Below are 18962 nucleotides of genomic sequence, written 5' to 3' on the forward strand. Positions count from 1 at the left end.
ATGGGCTCTGCCCACATTGACTTGCCAAGATGTTTACTCCTTACCAACCTATAAGAAGTGTAAGGTCTGCCAAACATAAATGCTCTCCATCGGACAGACCAGAGATTTGGCAGACAATCTCTACATACTCAAGGCTCCTCCCTATAGATTACTCTACCACCACCTCTGAAGCTTGACAATGATTTCTTCAAATTCAGGAAATCCCTAAAACTCACTGCTTCATTCTGGGCCATTGGTATTCTCTGTTCTTGCATACCTTAAAATGGCCAACTGGCAGCTTTAGGGCCTTCCTGGATTCTGAACACTTACTCATCTAATGGTGAGACACCAAAGACCGATTAGCGCCTCAGCATCCTATACAAATTATGTGACCTTGTAATCTGCACCAGCAAAATCTTCGAAAAACTTCATCTTGTTACAAGGATGCGGTCTCTTATTAACAGTTACAACCAAACTACTGATTGACTATACTCTTGGAGTGATGCTCTCCTTTCTCCCTTCCTTGCATCTCCTCCTTGAGCACTGAGACTGCCAAAGTTGATATGAGCACTTTACCAAAGAATAAATCTAATTGGATAAATAAATATAGATTAAGCTAACAAGCGGTGATGAAATGTATTTAATGTTTTGGGGAGTTCTTTGTACCACTGTTTTATCGAATACCATTTTAATATGTCAGTAATTAATAAAACGTGTCACCTTTTAATTTCACAGGAGTGGTGCTGAGTGTAGTCGTCAACCCTGGACCAGGACAGAAGCCTGCATTCCTCCTAATATTAAATGCAAAAGACATGAGCGAAATTGCTAGAGCAGAGGTCGACATAAACATTCCTGTCACCTTTCACGGAATGTACAAGAAAGCTTGATCATAAAAACCATTGTGTACGTTTTAAGTTATCACCTCTAGATAAATACTTTGTATCTACCGAATTCCTGAACTCACCACTGGTAATTTAGTAACCACTCTTGTGATATTACCATGTTGTATATACTTTAAGTCTTTGACCTTACAGTATGTGAAATTATATTATAAAAATACTCTTATTTATCTCAGAAGTAATAAAAACTGAATTCCATTGTATTACAATATAGGAATGTTATAAGACATTAAGTTTAAATATTTTAGTATACAACTTATGCAAAAGATATGGAATTATGTAAACAGCTGCATGTGTAAAGGCCATCATCTGTACTTATTCATGTATAGTACTGTAGGATGAATAAAATTAATTTTAAATGTATTGCATATATTGTTTCGACAAACCGTGTTTGACTATTTGGATATTTCAACACGTTTCAAGTATTTTCTAGACTTACTGAGATATAACCATATATATTAACCAATATGGATATGTAATATATGGCCACTGGTAGGAACGGAAGCCAGGCATCACATACACAAGAATGACACAGGAAAAAACATTGTTTCACTCTTAAATACAAAAAAGACTGAAGAACAGGCTGCTAAGATAGCCCCCTCTGGACCCAATAGAACGCTTTACCCATCCACAGATGTACAACACAAGTTACCCTGATTGGGATAACTCCAATACTTGTTTCTAATGCACAACTCCTAACTTTTTATATGAATACATATTTTTTAAGTGACCTAAAACACTTACTAACAATTGTGCTCTATCTATAAAGAAAAATCTGTAATACTTTCTTAATGTAAATCCTTAATACTTCCTATTGTCTATTGCACCACTGACCATTTATTGGTGGTCATTGACTCTGCAGTAGATGGCAGTAGTTGTGCTCCAAATCTTTGGTGCACTTCAGCCTCACCCTGGAACGCCTTCTGCCTCCACATTAAAGCATACAAAAGTGATGGATGGAATGCTTGAATTAATCTCAGCCACTGGTAATTACTCAGACGGTAGCCCACTCAATCGTCATTTTGCACACCATGCCACCTCAATTTGGACCCAGCCACATGCAAATCAGTCTTGACCCTCCTCCAATGGGAACAATTGTGCCCGAACTGCCAGACCAGATCCTCTCTGAACTGGAACACTAGCAGCCCAGGACAGGGTTTGCCCTAGTTAGGCCTCATCAGCCAGCTATAGCTTGGTTCCAGTGACAGTGTGCACAGGACCCACGTCTGGGCATGCTTGTCGCACTTAGGGCAACATACTAAAGCACACAAAAGTGACGGTCCTGGGTTGCTTGTGTTCCACTTCAGGGAGGGCCATACCTGGCAATTTGGGGTAGACAGTTCCAACTGGAGCAGGGTCAAGATTTGCATATGACTGTGCCCAAACTCAGGGGTCATGGTGTGCAATAGAACTAAGGACTGGGATGCTGCCCAAATGATTAGCAGTTGCTGAGATTAATTCTAGCATTTAATTGATCACGTTTTATACTTTTCTTTCTACATAGAGTGCAGGGGTCTCCAGTTGGACTTCTGCCAGAGACCTGCCCCCACAGAACCAGTTACTAGGCCTGTGCGGCCTCCATCGCTAACATATACTCCAGCTCCACCTTCCACACTGGATCCAAGAAACCGTATGGTGAACGTGTGCTCTATAAATATTTTTTAACATAACATGCTGACACTGACTTCAACAGCACCAGTCGACTATCAATTCTATTTCGAGTTGACTTCAGCCTGATCCAGGCCTATGTTGCACTTTGAAATCACAAATGCACAACCAGTAGTTATCCAGCCAAATTCCAATGCAATACCTCTGCCCGATTCTGATACAAGTGGAGGGTTCATGCTATTTTCGCTTCTGATTCAGACGCAGTGCAAACGGCAAATTATGCCTCTGAAGACACTGGTGATAAAGGGAACAGGATCTTTTCCTCTCACTATATTGAGGATTCGTTATATGCAGACTCAGAAAATGCTAGTAGGATAGACACCTCCTGAAGTGGTGGTTGGGAATACAGCTGAGGAACATAAAAACAGAGTTGCTGTCTATAGAGCCAAAGCCAAACGTATTGACTGAGATTCTTCAACTTGTTCCTGCTTCATCTGAGCCGTGGTTGTCATTTAGTGAAGCCCTTTTGAATGCTTTCTGGCTACAAGGTCTAAGCCATGCTCATACCTACCAGACAGTCAGTCTGTGGACCTTGGTGAAGTGGACTTTGTAATTAACTACCCAATGCTGGAAAGTTTTATTGTGCAAGGTTAATCCAAATTCCTGTGCGACCAGCCCTCTAGATAGTTTAGAAGAATTTATGCTTTCAGAAAGAGAACGTTTTCTTTGGCCAGTCTAGCACTCAGATCCATAAATTACGTTTGCCTTCAAGAAGGGCATAACCACACCTTTAGGAAATGGGCAGCAACATCTTGCAGATGTCCTGGAGGACCTCAGCCTCACAAACCCAACCAATACAGGATGGTCAAGATGCTGGGATGCTTGCAGTATGTGTATGTGTTTGGAGTTGGTCTGAACACTACAGACTGCATTGGCAGAGCTATTGTTAACAGTTTTGTGCTCAGAAGGCAACTTTGCATCCGGTCTACAGGGTTTTTGGTGATGTGCAGGTGTCCTTAATGGACATTCCTTTCAATAGCTCCAGCCTGTTTAGAGAAAAGGCTGATTCAGCACTAGAACAATTCAAGGTTTTAGTCATGCCACAGCCCGATCATTGGGGCTCTTGTCATGTGTAAGCAATTTACCCTCCAATAAAGGATATTCAGATTCTATTCCAGGTTGCCAGCTTCTGGACAACGACAGTGTTCCCTGCCTGTACTGCAACCAGCCCAGCAGTACTTTTGAGGCTGAGGATGTGGCACCAGCAGGGACATTACTTCTTCAGTTCTTCCTCTCATGCAGCATGGGCTTCCAAGATATTTTATTTGCCCTCAGGCTCATGCCTGGCTAGTTGAAGGCAGGATTTGACATTTCCTCCCAGTTGGAGATCCATCACATCGGACCATCAGACAGATGAAGCTTACATGTTGTTAGGGGGACTATACCCTGCCCTCTACATTTCCTCTCCACTTCACCTTCCTTCCACACCGAAGCGACACCTGGAATATCACTCCACAATGATACAGGAAGCCAGCTTTTTGCTGTGCAAAGTGACATCGAATAGGTGCAGGCATCAGAGAATGGGTATGCAGGTGCAGATGTTACTTATCCTACTTCCTATTTTGGATCTCTGCGCACTGAACAACTTCTGAAGGAGGACAAGTTCAAAATGGTCTCTCTGGCTCAGATTCTGACAGTCTTGGGTCTCAATGAGAAAGGCTCTAAGGCATCTGGGTCTTCTGGCCTCGTGTATCCTCCTTGTCCTAAATGCCACATGGCATATGCAGGCCCTGCAGAAGACCCTCAGGTCTCAGTTGGCTCAGCATCAGCACTGCCTCTCTAACTCCAGTCATATCTCAAAAGAGACCTCACAGGATCTACAGTGGTGGCTGGCTAATGAACCACAGCAGGCGATGGAGATCAGAGGTCTCTGGTCTTTGGCAGGGAAATCAGCTCCATATCAACCTTCTGGAGAGCCATCCCTGAAAGTCTTCTTGCCATACTCAAAGGGAGACTTGTGCAGGTCCTCATGTACAACAGATGCACTATGTGGTACTGCAACAAGCAGTGCAGAGTAGATTCAATGCCAGGAGACCCTATGCCTCTGGGAGTGTCTGGAGCAAGAGAACAACTCCCTGAATGCCAAAGTGGACGAACTGCGCAGGCATGAGTGGAGTCCAACCCAAGGTGGTGTGGGGCTTTTTCAATCAATGCGGTTATTACCTGGCAAGACCAACTGGCTACAGGAGAGAATGTGCAGTATCAACAATTCTCAGCATTGAAGTTTCCTTTAAGGCGTTAGTTAGAAGACACATTGCAGCAGGAATGGGATGTAGGACCCCTGTACACGTTTCACATGCTACCTTTCCTGTCTTGGGTTGTAAACAAGATCAAACTTGACTGAGCCCAAGTCATTCTCACCGCCCTGGATTGTGCCAGGAGAGGGTAGTATATAATGGTCCTGAGCATTTGTCCTCCTATCAGGCTTCCAGGGCAACAGGGCAGAGTCCTGCATGAGTCTCTCCACAACTTACACCTCCATGCATGGAGATTCTCTAGCAGTGTCAGCTAAAAGTGCTGAACAGGGTGGTCGATGGCATCCTTCAGTGAAGTCCATCTGTGCTGGATGCAGGGACACATTTTTCGCTTGGTCTGGTACCAGAAACACCAACAACTTACAAGCTAAACTTTATGATGTCCTTTTATTTGTTCTTTTATTGGGCACAGTGAGAAGTTATTTGTCTGCCCTTTTGGCATTTCTGTGTTTTCATGACCAACAGTCTTTGCTTAAGTCACCGGTTGTTATAAGTTTTATGAAAGGTTCACATGTGTATTTCCTCCCAGTTTGTTATTCAACAATACGACCTGAAGTTGGTCTTGACATTTCTCATATGTGCTACTAGAGGCTTTTGACAATTAAACCATCTTGCATTCAGAGACTCAATAATATTTGCAGTGGCACATGCGTGAGAGTGTAATGAAGTAAAGTGTATCCATGATTATCGTGGAAATAAATTGAGACGCAGGAGCAATTCAACAAATTTTCTGCGCAACATATTGGTTGTTACTTGGACCCCACTGGCACACTCGAGTACCTGGTTGAAGATGCAGAAGGGAGCTCAAGGACGAATAAGATATGCCTGCTGGGCTTTCCAGAGCAGGTGGAGGGGCAGTCAGCAGAGCAGTTCCAGGAACAGTGCGTGAGAGGTGAACTGCGGGCCACGGGGTTGTCTAATATTTTTGTTAAGGAACGGGTTCATAGAACCCTGAACTCTCACCGAGGTGCTTCCCCGAAAACACTTATTGCACATCTGAACTCGTTGAACTACAGAGACAGGGATGTTATAGTGCGAACATATAGCGAGACCCCAGTATAAGGGAGGGAACATTGCAATTTACCCTGACTATAAGAGTGCAGGAGTACCGGAAAAAGCTCCTGGAGGTCAAGTAGCAGCTCCGCACTATGGGCCTCCAGTATATGCTACTTTACATTGCTAAACTTAGTTATTGATGCAGGAAAGTCTCACTTCTTTGAGCGTCCGGAAGATGCCTGGTCAGGACTGGCACACCCAGTAGGCGTCCTTTGAGTGAAGTGGAACCATTCCATCCAGTGGTAGGAGGTGTGGGTGCAGATGACATCTGGCTGGGAGGACATCACAGTTTGTGGAGGGTGGCTCAGGCCATGTGGTAATCTGTGAGGATGGCATTATGGAAGCAGCAGTGACAACTGCAGAACAAGTTGGAGTCCCTTGAGGAAGCATCCTCCAAAGACAATGAGGATTCGGACGCTCCAGCAAACACTGGCCAATTGTTCCTGACACTAGGACCTGAGGGTTGGGCCTCGTTTTTTGGTACGGGTCACCTTGGTTGTGCAGTTTCCGTAGTGGAAATGTATCGCAATGTAGAAGACTGCGTGGCAGGTGTAAGTGTTGTGCTGGGCGTGCCATGGATTGCCACAATGGTGTTTTTTAGTGTGTAGTTTGGAGTGTGTGTGGTGAGCGAATGAAGAGGTTGGTTAGTCACCTCCTCATGAGTGTTATGCAACAGTTTGTAGATGTCTCCTATTGGGGGGAGAGGTGGGAGGTGGGGTGTGTCTGTAAAATCTGTGGCTGCGCGTCATTGACTACAAGGATGTTCACAAGGTCGCGTTCCTGGGCATCATCAATATTTTTTTTATTGTTTCATGTAAGCAGTTGGGGGAGGGATGACCTGTGGGGGTGGGGTGTTTGTGTAAGACAGGAAAGCGATGATGTACGTCCTAGCACATCGATCACTTTGGATTTCTGTGTGGTTCTTGTTTAATGCTACTTGTCCGGACGTGGGGGGTTCTCAGAGAGTGGTTCTTAGTTTAGGTTTAAAGGTTCAATGCCATCTTGACATGTGAGGGGTAAATGGATTGGTCACTTTGGGTTCAGATTTAATGGCTGTCCCGAGCAAGTATAAGCTCCTCTCTTGGAACGTGCGGGGTCTAGGGTCCTACAAAAAACACTATAGGGTGTTTTTTCTCCTCAAGCTGCATAGTGTTGTTGTACAGTTCATACGTTCTCAGCAAAACTGCATTTGTTGTACAACATAAACATCAAAACTGTGCAAGACTGATTCGACGCACACCATCTGGATACAATGGTCTCAGCCCTGCTAGCTCACAGTGGACTATCTGTACCCCTAACCTGGCAAGGTAAAAGGTGGAATGTGCTACCTCAGAACATGACAACCCTGACTCCAAGAAAATCATGGAAACAGATCTAGAAGACTTTCGTTTGGTAACTCAAGCATACCCAAAGAGATCCACAAGAAAAACACAACATGGCGTTTCAATATTTACTTAAGCAATATGAATTTTGGGTAAAATATGTGTGCTGCAATTATTAATAGAAGGAAACAAAGCAAAGTAATCAGCATCACAAGAATAGTAAAGAAAATGAGCAATTTAACCATTGTGCCTTTACATAGATTATATGCTCTCACATGAGTACTGTTATACTTTGTGCTGCTACCTAGCGCTGCCTAGCCTAGTGTGCCCAGGGTGCGTGAAAATCCCTGTAGGGCGATCCAACTCCCGGTTACTTGTGGTTAAGTGTCATCAGGGAGCACGTCTTGGTGGAGAGCTTGGCATCATCCCTTGCAGGAGGTAAACTGGAATCAGCTAGGCTGGAATTCAGGCATGGTGCGACCTCAACAGTGTCCGTGAAGGGCTCCTCTGTCTGACAAAGGAGTGATGATGTTTATATAATAAACTTCACTCATGTAATGATGCCGAAACCCCAGTCCGGCCACTATTATTGATTCTTTTGTAATAGACCTGTTGTCGAGTGGACAATAACAAACAACAGCATTTTGAACAGCGAACTTAGTCCTTGTACAGAATGTTCAAGGTACTACGAAGAAGTGTAAATGGAAGCAAAGCGATTCCAGAGAATATTATCCTGCACAGGTACGCAAACAAATGTGTGTTAGAGGTCAGCTGTAAAGAAAAGATTGCAACTTTAAATCGTGAGCATGTAAAATGGCAGTGTACCTACTCGGGCCTAATGTGAACACGACACCCACTCCCTGGACGTAAGGTGACTAAAAGCATCCTAAAATACATGCCAAAAAAAAGATACAGTTATGAAAACCTAAAATCTTAAAAAGCATTGGGCTCTATAATAATAAAAGCATACAAAACGCTAAATTGCAGAAATTCAATATAAAAAGGAATTTAGAAAAAGTAAAAAAACAAGGCTGAATTAACAAATCTGCACCACTCGACACTGCCAGATTGTTTAAATGTTCCAGGGAGTAGACTAAACATTTCTGTTCCCAGCAACCACAGACTATGTTCCTGGTGGCACCCATCGCACCAGCTGCATACAGCAAACATGTTTAAACCCAACCCCCTCAGCAGTCACCGAAGGAGGAACGCCCAGCTATGAATATGCACAGAACGATCCAGGATCCAAATCGCCAGGAGCTGAAGCATCCCAGAAAGGCTCATAATATGCATTTGGAAGCAACGGTAATCGTGAAGGGCAGCAGTACAAGTGGGCCTTCAGCGGATCCAGGGGCAGTTCTATATCCATAGATTGAACTGGTTACATTCCCAAGCATATGTCCAGGGCATACTCTAAAGTGCACAGTACATAGCGGTATACGGGCTGTACGCAATGTAGCCAGACAGGCCAAAAGGACAACACCAGTCGCTGTTTAGTTCTTGGAGCAAGGATGTGCCAAAGGACTGTATCATTCTCTCATGACACAGGCACATGTGTGGCGATGCCATCCACATTTGGCAGCGTAACAGAACATCCAATGAGGAACAGATAAAATTAAATCAGAGTCCAGACAAGCAGGAACAGGACCAGCGGTAAGCTTACAAAAATGCTTCCAAGCACGGAGTGTATAAAAGATGGAATAACTCACAAGACACTATGGAAGGTGCTAAGCCACTTGTTTTAGAAAAGTGCGCTACCTACCCCTACACTATTGGCAATGTTAAAAATGCTATGCACTAGCTCCCCCACCCCCTAAAAGGTGTGGGACATTGGTGCAGAGTAACAAAAGTATCTCAGAGGAAGACCTTGCAACTTTAAGATCAAACATCTTTCTTACAGATGTTAAGGCCACGTCCTTCTGAAACAGAGAGGATTTCAGTCTTCTTAAAGCATCAAAGTTCACATTAGAAACCTTAATCGAAGGCCAGTCTGTCGCATCCCTAACTGTACGGGCAAGTGGAAACAGTACTTGTACACAACAGGTCACGACCGCAGAAATTGTCACCAGATTCCTGGTCTCATCCCACAGCAGCCTTCATCATTCAACATCAAATAGCTAACTTTGGAAAGCAATTTGAATGCCGGACGAATCACAGCAGCCGGAGAACCCTTCAGGTAACACAAGTTTGCCTTGGATGCATTACATGCACCGTAGAATGCGACCACCCTGCAAACTAGAGGATGGTCTAGAGTATTATCGAAGTCTGTACTGCTAAGAAAAATCTAATTGTTACTATTCCTACATATGTATGTGAAACACCTCTCCTAGTGCTTCATATATTCCCCCTTGATGGTGTTGCAAGCAGTACTTAAAGTGAAACATTGAGATTGGCAGAGAAATAAACCAGTGTATTAACCAATCTGCTGATGAGATTTCTACAATAGTGAATTGCACTTTTTCCAACTTTTTTATGTGTGTAAGTCTCATCTTTCCTAACCATAATGGTCTGTTCTTTAGTTAGATTGTTTGGTAATAACAAACTACTGGCATTTAGGTCTTTCCATACGACGCAACCAGTCCAACTTAGTAGCATAATAGACCTAAGCTGTGATTGCCATTGTTGCAAAAGAGACATGTCACTTTGTATGATGTCAACAGGAGATGACACAATTCTACCCAAAGAATATATCATAGTCGATAAGGTGGTCATACCATTGTTTATTACAGCTAGAGCCTTTTCCAAATTTGCTGTCCATCTCATGCAGTCTCTCAGCAGCTTCCTGCTGTGAAACATACCATACTTCATTGTATATTGCATACAGAAAACCGTTTTGAAGTGGGTTTCGAGGACCTAGTAAAAATTTCTGTAGACCCATGTCATCAGAACGAAGGGACAAGTGCTGTTTCGCCACAGACAACGTTGAATGTTTAAGATACTCTACTAACAACTTTTCAATGCTGTATGTTGTCACCACTCCTGCATGTTGCGTCTACACATAACGTGAGCCTGGCCTACTTATTTGAAAACCTTTCATGTTGTCAAGAAAACGTGCCTGGCATCCGTTATTGTCTAACAGCCACACTATTAACAACAAAGAGAGAGCGAGGAATAATGAGGGGAACGTCCTTCTCCCTAAATATAGTCAATGAACAACAACGTGGACAGACCCAAATGGGGAATCCAAATACAAGGATGACACTTCATCATCGGGTTTCCAGCTGGGCTGCCGAGTGCAACGTAGCTGTGCTGCGATGCCTGAACTACAGCAGAGCAGCTTTGTTTTGGAGATTTTAAATGAAAAGGAGTACTGGAAGTGTGGTTTAAAAGTCCCTCTAGAATGCACAATAACTACCTTTAGTCTTGAGGTTCTAGAGCACGGTTAAAAACAGAGAAGGGATACTATATAGATAAAATTGGTCTTCCTTATCCCATTTTAAGTGGTCAACATGTTTCAGCCTCGACAAGGATGCTGAGGTTTTCTTCAGGACCGGATCAAGTGAATAGTTAATATTGCAGCGCACACACTAAGGTGTGCTGTGGTGCCGTGAAATTACCGTACTTACAGTTCCCACCATCCGGAAAACTTGCATAAATACACTTGTATATGCAAAGTCACGCAAGGCGAGTAGTGCACTAAAGCATGCCACATAAAGAAAGACACACATGTGTGATGGCTGGTGACCAAAGTATGGGCCAGGCCAAAATTCGATGCAACAACCTATCCTTACATGTGAAAAAAGAGTAATGGGTAAGAACGAGTCATGCCTTCTAAACCATGAGCTGAAGGTTTGAGACAGTAGTATTTGGATTAGAAAAAAAAATAGATGTGGCATAAATAGGCAGTTTAGTAAGAAACAACAAATGGCAAGAGAAAATGGAAAATGTGGCTTACAAGACCTACAAATGTTGTGCAGCTAAAAATGATCCCAGAGGGAGCGGACTCCTGTAGTCACACAATGCGGGCGAGAAAGTTATGAAAAAGAATGAGCCCTTTAGTCAGGAAATCGGCCAGAGGAACGTAGAGCAATTAGAGAAATTAGCCCAAGAAAAGCTCAGAAGAGGCATTTACTTAGTCAAGGATGTCCACCCGCCTTCAATACCTACTGCGGTCCTGTTCGAGATCCTGATGGTATCGAAGTGCAGCGGCATCCCAGTTTATGCGCTGCATCGCCGAAGGGAGGGGGGTGTGGCCACACCCCATGCATCCGATCACATGACTCGCGTAAGGAAGTGCTTCCTGATGGAGCACTAGAATGAGTCTTTACTTACTTCCAAGGCAAGCGGAAGTAAGGTGTGGAATGCGGTAACTCGCCTCAGTGCACATAGGCTGCTGTGCACATGCGGTCACGCAAGTAGAGAGCTTTCTCGAGCCCGGCCGTTTATAGAGTGAGGCCTGTTAAAGAATTCTCCACTGTACTCACATATGTAAATGTCCAGGCGCTGGGGGCCATCAGGAAGATTAAGCGAGCTATTGCCGAGAGTCACATGGTGCTGGGCTGATCTGCCACCGGCGCCGGGGATCGAACCATGAGCCCCCGGATTTCAGAGTCAGTTGCCCTGGCCGCTGCGCCACACCTCTTAAAGAATTCTCCATTGTACTCACATATGGCATCTGGATGACTATTCATAAGTAAATCATGGGCGTCGGGCATAACCATTGATTGGTCTAGACACACTGTGATGGTGTGCATGTATGGTATTATATTTCTCTTGAAATTAATATGCCCAGCCCGCGTTCCATGTACTACTAAGAATACATATATTGAGGGCAGAGCAATTACAACGGGGTGTGGAGAAAGCCCTGTGGATGAAAAAGAAAGTCACATGGGTCACTCTAGTATAACCAATGATGGGTCTAGGCATACTTTGATGTTGTACACGTTTCGATAATAGTGTCATTCTGAATAAATTAATAAGCCCGGCTGGGTATCATGTACTAGTGTGAATACATATATCGAGGGCAGAGTAATTAACACGGGTTGTAGAGAAAGCCCCAGGGAAATGACACGATGTGAAATACTCAAAGCTGCAGGGAAATAGGATATAATGGGCAGTATGTATCCGTAGATGGTACACAAATGAGTATATGAGTCCCCATGCTGTCTAGTTAACTTCCGATAGTTTGTGTAGGTGATGCGTCTTTAGGGGAGACATGACTTGGAATAAATATAAACACACAAGTCGTGTGTGTGTATGAAGTTGCCACATTTTTTAGAGGTTGTTGAGTGCATTCTAAGGTATGTGGTCTTTAAGGCCAATCCTGTTGATGGACAGGTGGTAGACCCAGCGTTGCTCTTTTTTTCAAAGAGACGGTCATGGAGATTGGGGATGTTGGTATCCAGCTGTTCAATGACCACCCAACTGAGAAAGTTGGTGTTGTGTCCTGTTTCTAGGAAATGAGCTGTCATCCTGGTTGTGCTCCGTTTACATCTGATATTGCTCCTGTGTTCACAGATGCAGACTTTTATTTTTCAAGTAGTCATGGCGATATATTGGAGACCGCAGGGGCAAGTGATCAGATAGATCACATTGCAGGAATTGCAATTAGTATGTTTGGTAATCTGCCATGTTTTTTCCAGGTTCCAAGTTTGAAGATTTCACTGATTTTGTAAGGTGACATACACTGCAGTTACCACAGGGAAAATGACGAGTCACGTTGGGTAAGCCCCATGCGTTGAGGACCGTACAGGTGGGATGTTCCTGCGTCTGTGGACTGCTGGTAACCAGGCTATCCTTGAGGCTCTGTGCTCTTTTGTAAGAGAACATGGGTTTATCCCAATTGAGTATCCAGTTCCCAGGATCCTCCAGTGTTTCTGTATGATCTTTGACACCTGATTGGAGATTGTGTTAGAAGTGTTAACACATGTCAGTGGTATGAGAGTAGGTGCCTGGTGAGTTACCTCTAGTAATCCTGCTCTGTTTTGGTTTCTGGCAAGTTTTTTTGCAGTGCGGATGACTTTTTCATTGTACCCACGTTCTTTCAATTTCGACGAGAGGGAAGTCGCTTGCTGTTTCTAGTCTGATGTCACTGTAGTTTCTACGCAATCGTAGGTACTGCCCAAACAGCAGATTTTCACGTAGTGGCCTCGGGTGGAAGGTATTGAACCATAGCAGGGAGTTCCTGGTTGTGGGTTTAAAATGGGTCTTAGTTTTTAATTGACCCCTCTCGGCTGTGATGTCCAGATCTAGGAATGTAATGGTGTTCTTATCCATGGTGTGGGTAAATTTTAGATTCCTATCACGCCCATTGATCCAAGTGAGGAATGTCTGTAGAGTCTCGTCCAGGCCCTCGCAGATCATGAAGATATCATCAATATATCTTTTGTAAAACTTGATGTTATCTTTGAAGGGCATGTCTGGGTTAAGGATGTGTTTCTTTAGTGCTTTAGTGCACTACTCGCCTTGCATGACTTTGCATATACAAGTGTATATATACATGCTCGTGTGTGAAGGTGTTTATTATGGATCCCTACCTTGATATGGATGGCTGCACTTGAATGATTACTGCCAGCACAACATCACAATCCATAGCGGGTGACTGAACATTTGCTCTCACACCCGTTTCAATTTTAATTGTATGTTTTGTCTTTTTCATGTTGTGCTTTGTTTACCAGATGGTTTTCCTGACGGTGGGAACCGTAAGTGCGGTACTTTCACTGCACCACAGCACACCTTAGCGTGTGTGCTGAACTATTCACTTGATCCGGTCCTGATGAAAGCCTCAGCAACCTTGTTGAAGCTGAAACATGTCAACCACTTAAAGTGGGATAAGGAAGACCAATTTTATCTTCATACAATCCCCGCTCTGTTTTTAACCGTGCCCTAGAACCTCAAGAATAAAGGTAGTTATTGTACATTCTAGAGGTACATTTAAACCACACTTCCAGCACCCCTTTTCATCTAAAATCCCGAAAACAAACTCACTCCGCTGTAGTTCAGGTGTCGCAGCACAGCTGGGTTGTACTCCGCAGCCCAGCTGGGAATGCATGGATGAAGCATGGCACCAACTAGGTTGGTGGGTGAGGGTTCTTCTATTAAATAAAAAAGCACTGTTTTTTTTTTGTTTTTTAGCTCATTCCTGTGTATGACAGTGTCTCATGCTTGTATGTGCACCCCCCATTTGGGTCCGTCCACCTTGTTTATTAAACAGCCACACTAACTATTCCTCCTGATCAGAACATGAAGAATTATATGTCCCATTCCTAAGCATGCTGTTTAATGTTTCCGCTGTGTAATTTGTGAACTGTTGCCAATTCGCAAAATGTGCATATGTGAGAAAATTTGGCGTATTGACATCCTTTATCTTGGCTAAGCCGAGGCAGGACGTTTGCTGCGGTTTTATTCAGGAAAATAAGTTGGTGTGGTATAAGGGATGCTCTAAATAAAGCCTCATTCCACTGAAATTCCTAATCTTTTGTACCCCATATAGATTTTAAAGCAATAGTGTTACTCTAAAAGTCATAACATTGTGTCGACAACTAGAAAATAAAAGATGCAGAATAAATCAACATTGCATCAGTAAGCATACTTTTCTTCACTGGGGAAAGTGCTAATTTAGAATAATAATACGACTCTGGCTCTTCTGAATCGTGACCAGACAAATATGCAAATTTCTGTGCAAATGTTTCCAAGCTACCCTACAGTGGTGTAGGGTAGTGTTTCCATTGTGTGTAGTTAAATAATGCACAAGGAGGACTTGCTTTATGTAAATAATGTCGAAAACAGAACATTTTATCAGAATTAGATGTACATTTATTCACTATTGAAAACAGTATATTGCTCTAAATGAGCAAACATTTCCTGCACTGTGTGAATGTCCTAATCATCAAAGATAGTTCCAGGAGTAATAACATCAGTTAAAGATGTACAAAATAAATAAGGTATTTGTAAAGTTTCAGTCAGTCCAAATATATCCTATGATACCTTATCCCAAACAATTCCATTGGGAACTGGAACAACAGATTTGTTCACCAGGGAAAGGTCTCTTTGCACTTTGTGTGATGAAGAATGGGGTTTCAAAACCTTGTTTACCAGTTCAACAGCAGAGAGTTCTGGGAGATAGTGTCTGTTCAAAAGCAAGAAAAAGACTGTCACAAAACCAATCCAAAGCAGGAGGAAAAGTAACAAAATCGGAATCCAAATATATATCCATGGAGGGATAAAATATGTCTTTTTGAGTCACATGTAAAATTCACGTGGTCCCCTTTGTGGAGATGGATCTGGGTCTGAGAATCCGAAGAGATCTCATCAAAGTCGACAGATTAGCCGGAGTCGGTTTGTACAAAGTTGGAAGCCTCGTTTAGCCGTGTAAAACTGGTAAATGACTCTAATGGTGGTATGTTGCAGTAGACCCCACCATTATCTGCTTGCAGAACTGAAATCTGTGTTTCCGTACATGATGTTCGTATGGCTTTTGTTGATGTAACAGGAAGAAGTGATACTTCAGTGTTAGCTGTCCCCTGCCGGGGAGAAGAAGCTTTATCGTCGGTCAAAGCTTGTAACAGGACTTCCTGTAGGGTAGTGAGAGGAGGCAGGTAACTACAGAGGAGCCCCTGAGGCCTACTATGTAGAACTAGCAACATGATTTGGTTTGATGAGACTGATGAACACAAATCTCTTGTGTTTGCTACCAACAAGGGGTGGTAAAAGTACAGTTCTGGGAAATTCAACAAACAGGACAGATACAGGATGGCCCAAATTCATTCTTGTTCACAAATTTCTCTTGGACTAGATCACTAATCTTTGGAATCCAACCAGGAGTTGATGGTGCTTCCTTCACTTCACCAGTAGCAGAACGTTTCTTTTGGACATTGCTCTGAGCTTCTCTGAACTTGTTCAGGTCCTATAAAACATTAAAACGTTCACTGATATCAAAAGGCCTTTACGTCACCACTATGCTAGGAGTGTCAAGGTCTGGAACCCACACGTTAACCCCGAACAGGATCTCATAGGGAGTCCGACCACCCAAGGATTTTCTAGCTAGATTATGTAAGGCTCTCTGGACCCAATCCAGGTGGTGAACCCAACTGGGACCTCAACCTAGTACTCTAGCTGTTAAAGGCTGCTTTAAGGTCCGCTTCTTCCTCTCCAGTACCACGTTTCCCTCAGGATGATAGCGGGAGGAGTACTGCACAGTCACACCCAATATTTTCCATAGTCTCTGGGCATACGCCGGACACTGGTCCGAATGGAATGTAGCTACTGCATATGTCCTGATAAAGACTTGAAAGTCCCTTATAACAGTTCGAGCACCAGCCAATCGCTGTGACCATATCCATAGGAATCGAGAGTAGGAATCAACTGCAACCTTGATGTACTGATAACACTTGTCTGAGTGTAGGGGTCAGCTGTGGTCCAAATAGGCACAAGCCAGAGGTGTGACAGAGATCAACAGAGGCATCTGTGGTGGGTGGGCTGTGGTGGAAACTTTTATCTGCTACCGATGTCACATTGCTGCAATAGTGAAACTGTAGCCACCGCCCTTGCACAAGCAGATGCTAGACCCTCATATGCTGCTAGGATCAGTCCTAACCTATGTTCTGAATTAGGCATTACTCTATCCTCCACTACAGGAATTTAAGCAAATGGAATGTTCTGCACACTTAACTAGCAGGAGTATTTAGTTGGAAAGCCTTTTGGCAAGAAGGTGTCATCGCGTGCAGCGTTGACAGCTGTCATGATGTCTCCATCTATCCTCGTACTAATATTGCCCATAAATTTCATCCCTAAATCCCTGGCAGGGGCTTCCAGTACTCATTTTGAATCTGTTTAAGCATCTCTTGAAAAACAGCTAATGAGGGTATACCATTTGTTCTGGTGTATACTGCAGCAAAGACTGTGCACCAAGTGCTGCAGAGTTCCACTGGAGGAGCCATCTCCATTGGCAAGCATTTTGTGAGAATTCTGGTTTTCTTGGTGTCCTGTATGGGGAAACACTGCTTCATGATTTTTTTTTTTTTTTTGCAATCCAGAACAGAATGTCTTCCCATCTGATGGGGACCTTAACCATGACTGCATTGATGGTCACTGGACTGATTCCAGGCATACCCAATTGTGGTTGTGCAGCTTGAACAGGCCTTGCTGGCTTTATTGTCATTGCTTGCATCAGATATTGTGTCAAACATCTATAAATTATGACCAGACCTGTGTACATTGTACTTAGCTCTGCTGCTGTCAGATTTGCTTTATCTGGGTACAGAGTGTAACCGGTTAAGACTGGCCATGTTGCTCCCTCCTTGCTGAGGCGACCACATCTAACATCGTTTCTTATATGTGGTAGGGTGCCTCCAAACCAGTTTTGGTGTGCATGAAATGTTAATGATATTACTAGTGCTTCATAAGCTGTGTAGTTTTTGGGAACTGCAGTCACAGTGTAAGCATGAAAATGTCTTGATTGTTCATTTACTACTGGGAAAGCGACCCATGAATAAAATACCTCTGTCATGTAAGCTTTGTAGGCCTCTGCCGTCTCCTTCCGTGAGGGGGAGCCGATGTTGCTGTAAAATCTGTGTGACTGTATGTCTGCAGTTCACAGGTATGTTAACTGGTGCTGCATTAGCTATTTGAATATGTGGAATTCAGAGTGGGTTCCTCTGTGTGGTGATTCTTTTTCAAGGTTCAAGCTTGAACAACCTACAGTCAATACATAAGGGTTCCCTACTCAGCTGAGGAGGATTTTTCCCTAACACCACGGACGTCTCTGGTAAGTAGGTGGTTAGGGGCGTTGGGAACACAACAGAAAACTAAGCAGGCGATCCATTATATAAGAGCCCAAACTAGAACATTGGTGACGCCATGTCATATGGTTCATACTATCTCAGTAAAACTGTGCGTTAGTTGGACAACATAAACATCAAACCTGTGCAAGACGGATTCTACTCATTCCATCAGGATATGTTGGCCATAGTCCTGCTAGCGCACAGTGCAGCATCTGTACCCCTAACTTGGCAAGGTATAGGTGGAATGTGCAACCTCAAAACAATGCAACCCTGACTCCCCCAAGGAAATTGTGGTAACAGATCTAGAACCTTAGTCCATGTTCAGAATGTTCAAGACACTAGAAAATAAGCCTACAAAGAAGAGTAAATGTAAGCAAAGCCATTTCAGAGAATATTATGCTGCACAGGCATGCAAACAAATGAGTGTCAAATGTCTGCTTTTAAGAAAAGATGGCAACTTTAAATTGTGAGCATTAAAATTGTTGGGTACCTACTCGGGCCTAATGTGACCACATGACAGTGTTGGCATAGTGTGCCTACAGGAATCCCACCATACTGACACTGAGACCATGAAACTTGCAAAGAAATTGAGGGGTCAGGTGTATTATGCCAATTATTCATCCTTCTCCAGGGGTGGTGCTGGTTTGGTTCCCTCCTGGTGTGCCGTTTGCCGTGACTTAGGCGGAGGCAGATTTGGAGGGGTGGTATCTGCTATTGCTGGCTAGGTTGGATGGTGTTGAAGTGTTTTTTGTCAATTTCTATGGTCCTAATACGGATGATGAGTCCTTTTATTTCATAGTGCTGGATGTGGTCTCCCCAGTGGTTGACACCAGTTTGATGTTGATGGGAGACTTCAACTGCATTATGGATGGTGCACTTGACCCTCACTCTCCCCAGCCACACACCAAGTCTAAGATGACGTCTACACTGCAAGAGGTTATAGGGCACTTGGGTTAGTGTGACGTTTGGTGGGAGTCCCATCTGGTGAAGTGTAAGTTTACCTGCTTCTCTCTGACCCATGGTACATTTATCAGGTTTGATCGTATCTTGTTGTCTACCCAT

At 43.6% G+C, this 18962-nt stretch overlaps 1 protein-coding gene across 1 annotated transcript in view; it reads left to right on the forward strand.

The window, feature by feature from the left end:
* RPE65 (retinoid isomerohydrolase RPE65) overlaps positions 1-1241 on the forward strand; it is a 186857-nt gene extending 185616 nt beyond the window's left edge. Inside the window, exon 14 of the mRNA XM_085602298.1 lies at positions 715-1241. Within this exon, the coding sequence (XP_085458424.1) occupies positions 715-866 (152 nt within the window). The 3' untranslated portion in view covers positions 867-1241. The remainder of the gene's footprint in view (positions 1-714) is intronic.
* The last annotated feature ends 17721 nt before the right edge of the window (positions 1242-18962 follow it).

The sequence above is a fragment of the Triturus cristatus genome, chromosome 4_2, assembly GCF_964204655.1.
Source record: "Triturus cristatus chromosome 4_2, aTriCri1.1, whole genome shotgun sequence".
Taxonomy (NCBI): domain Eukaryota; kingdom Metazoa; phylum Chordata; class Amphibia; order Caudata; family Salamandridae; genus Triturus; species Triturus cristatus.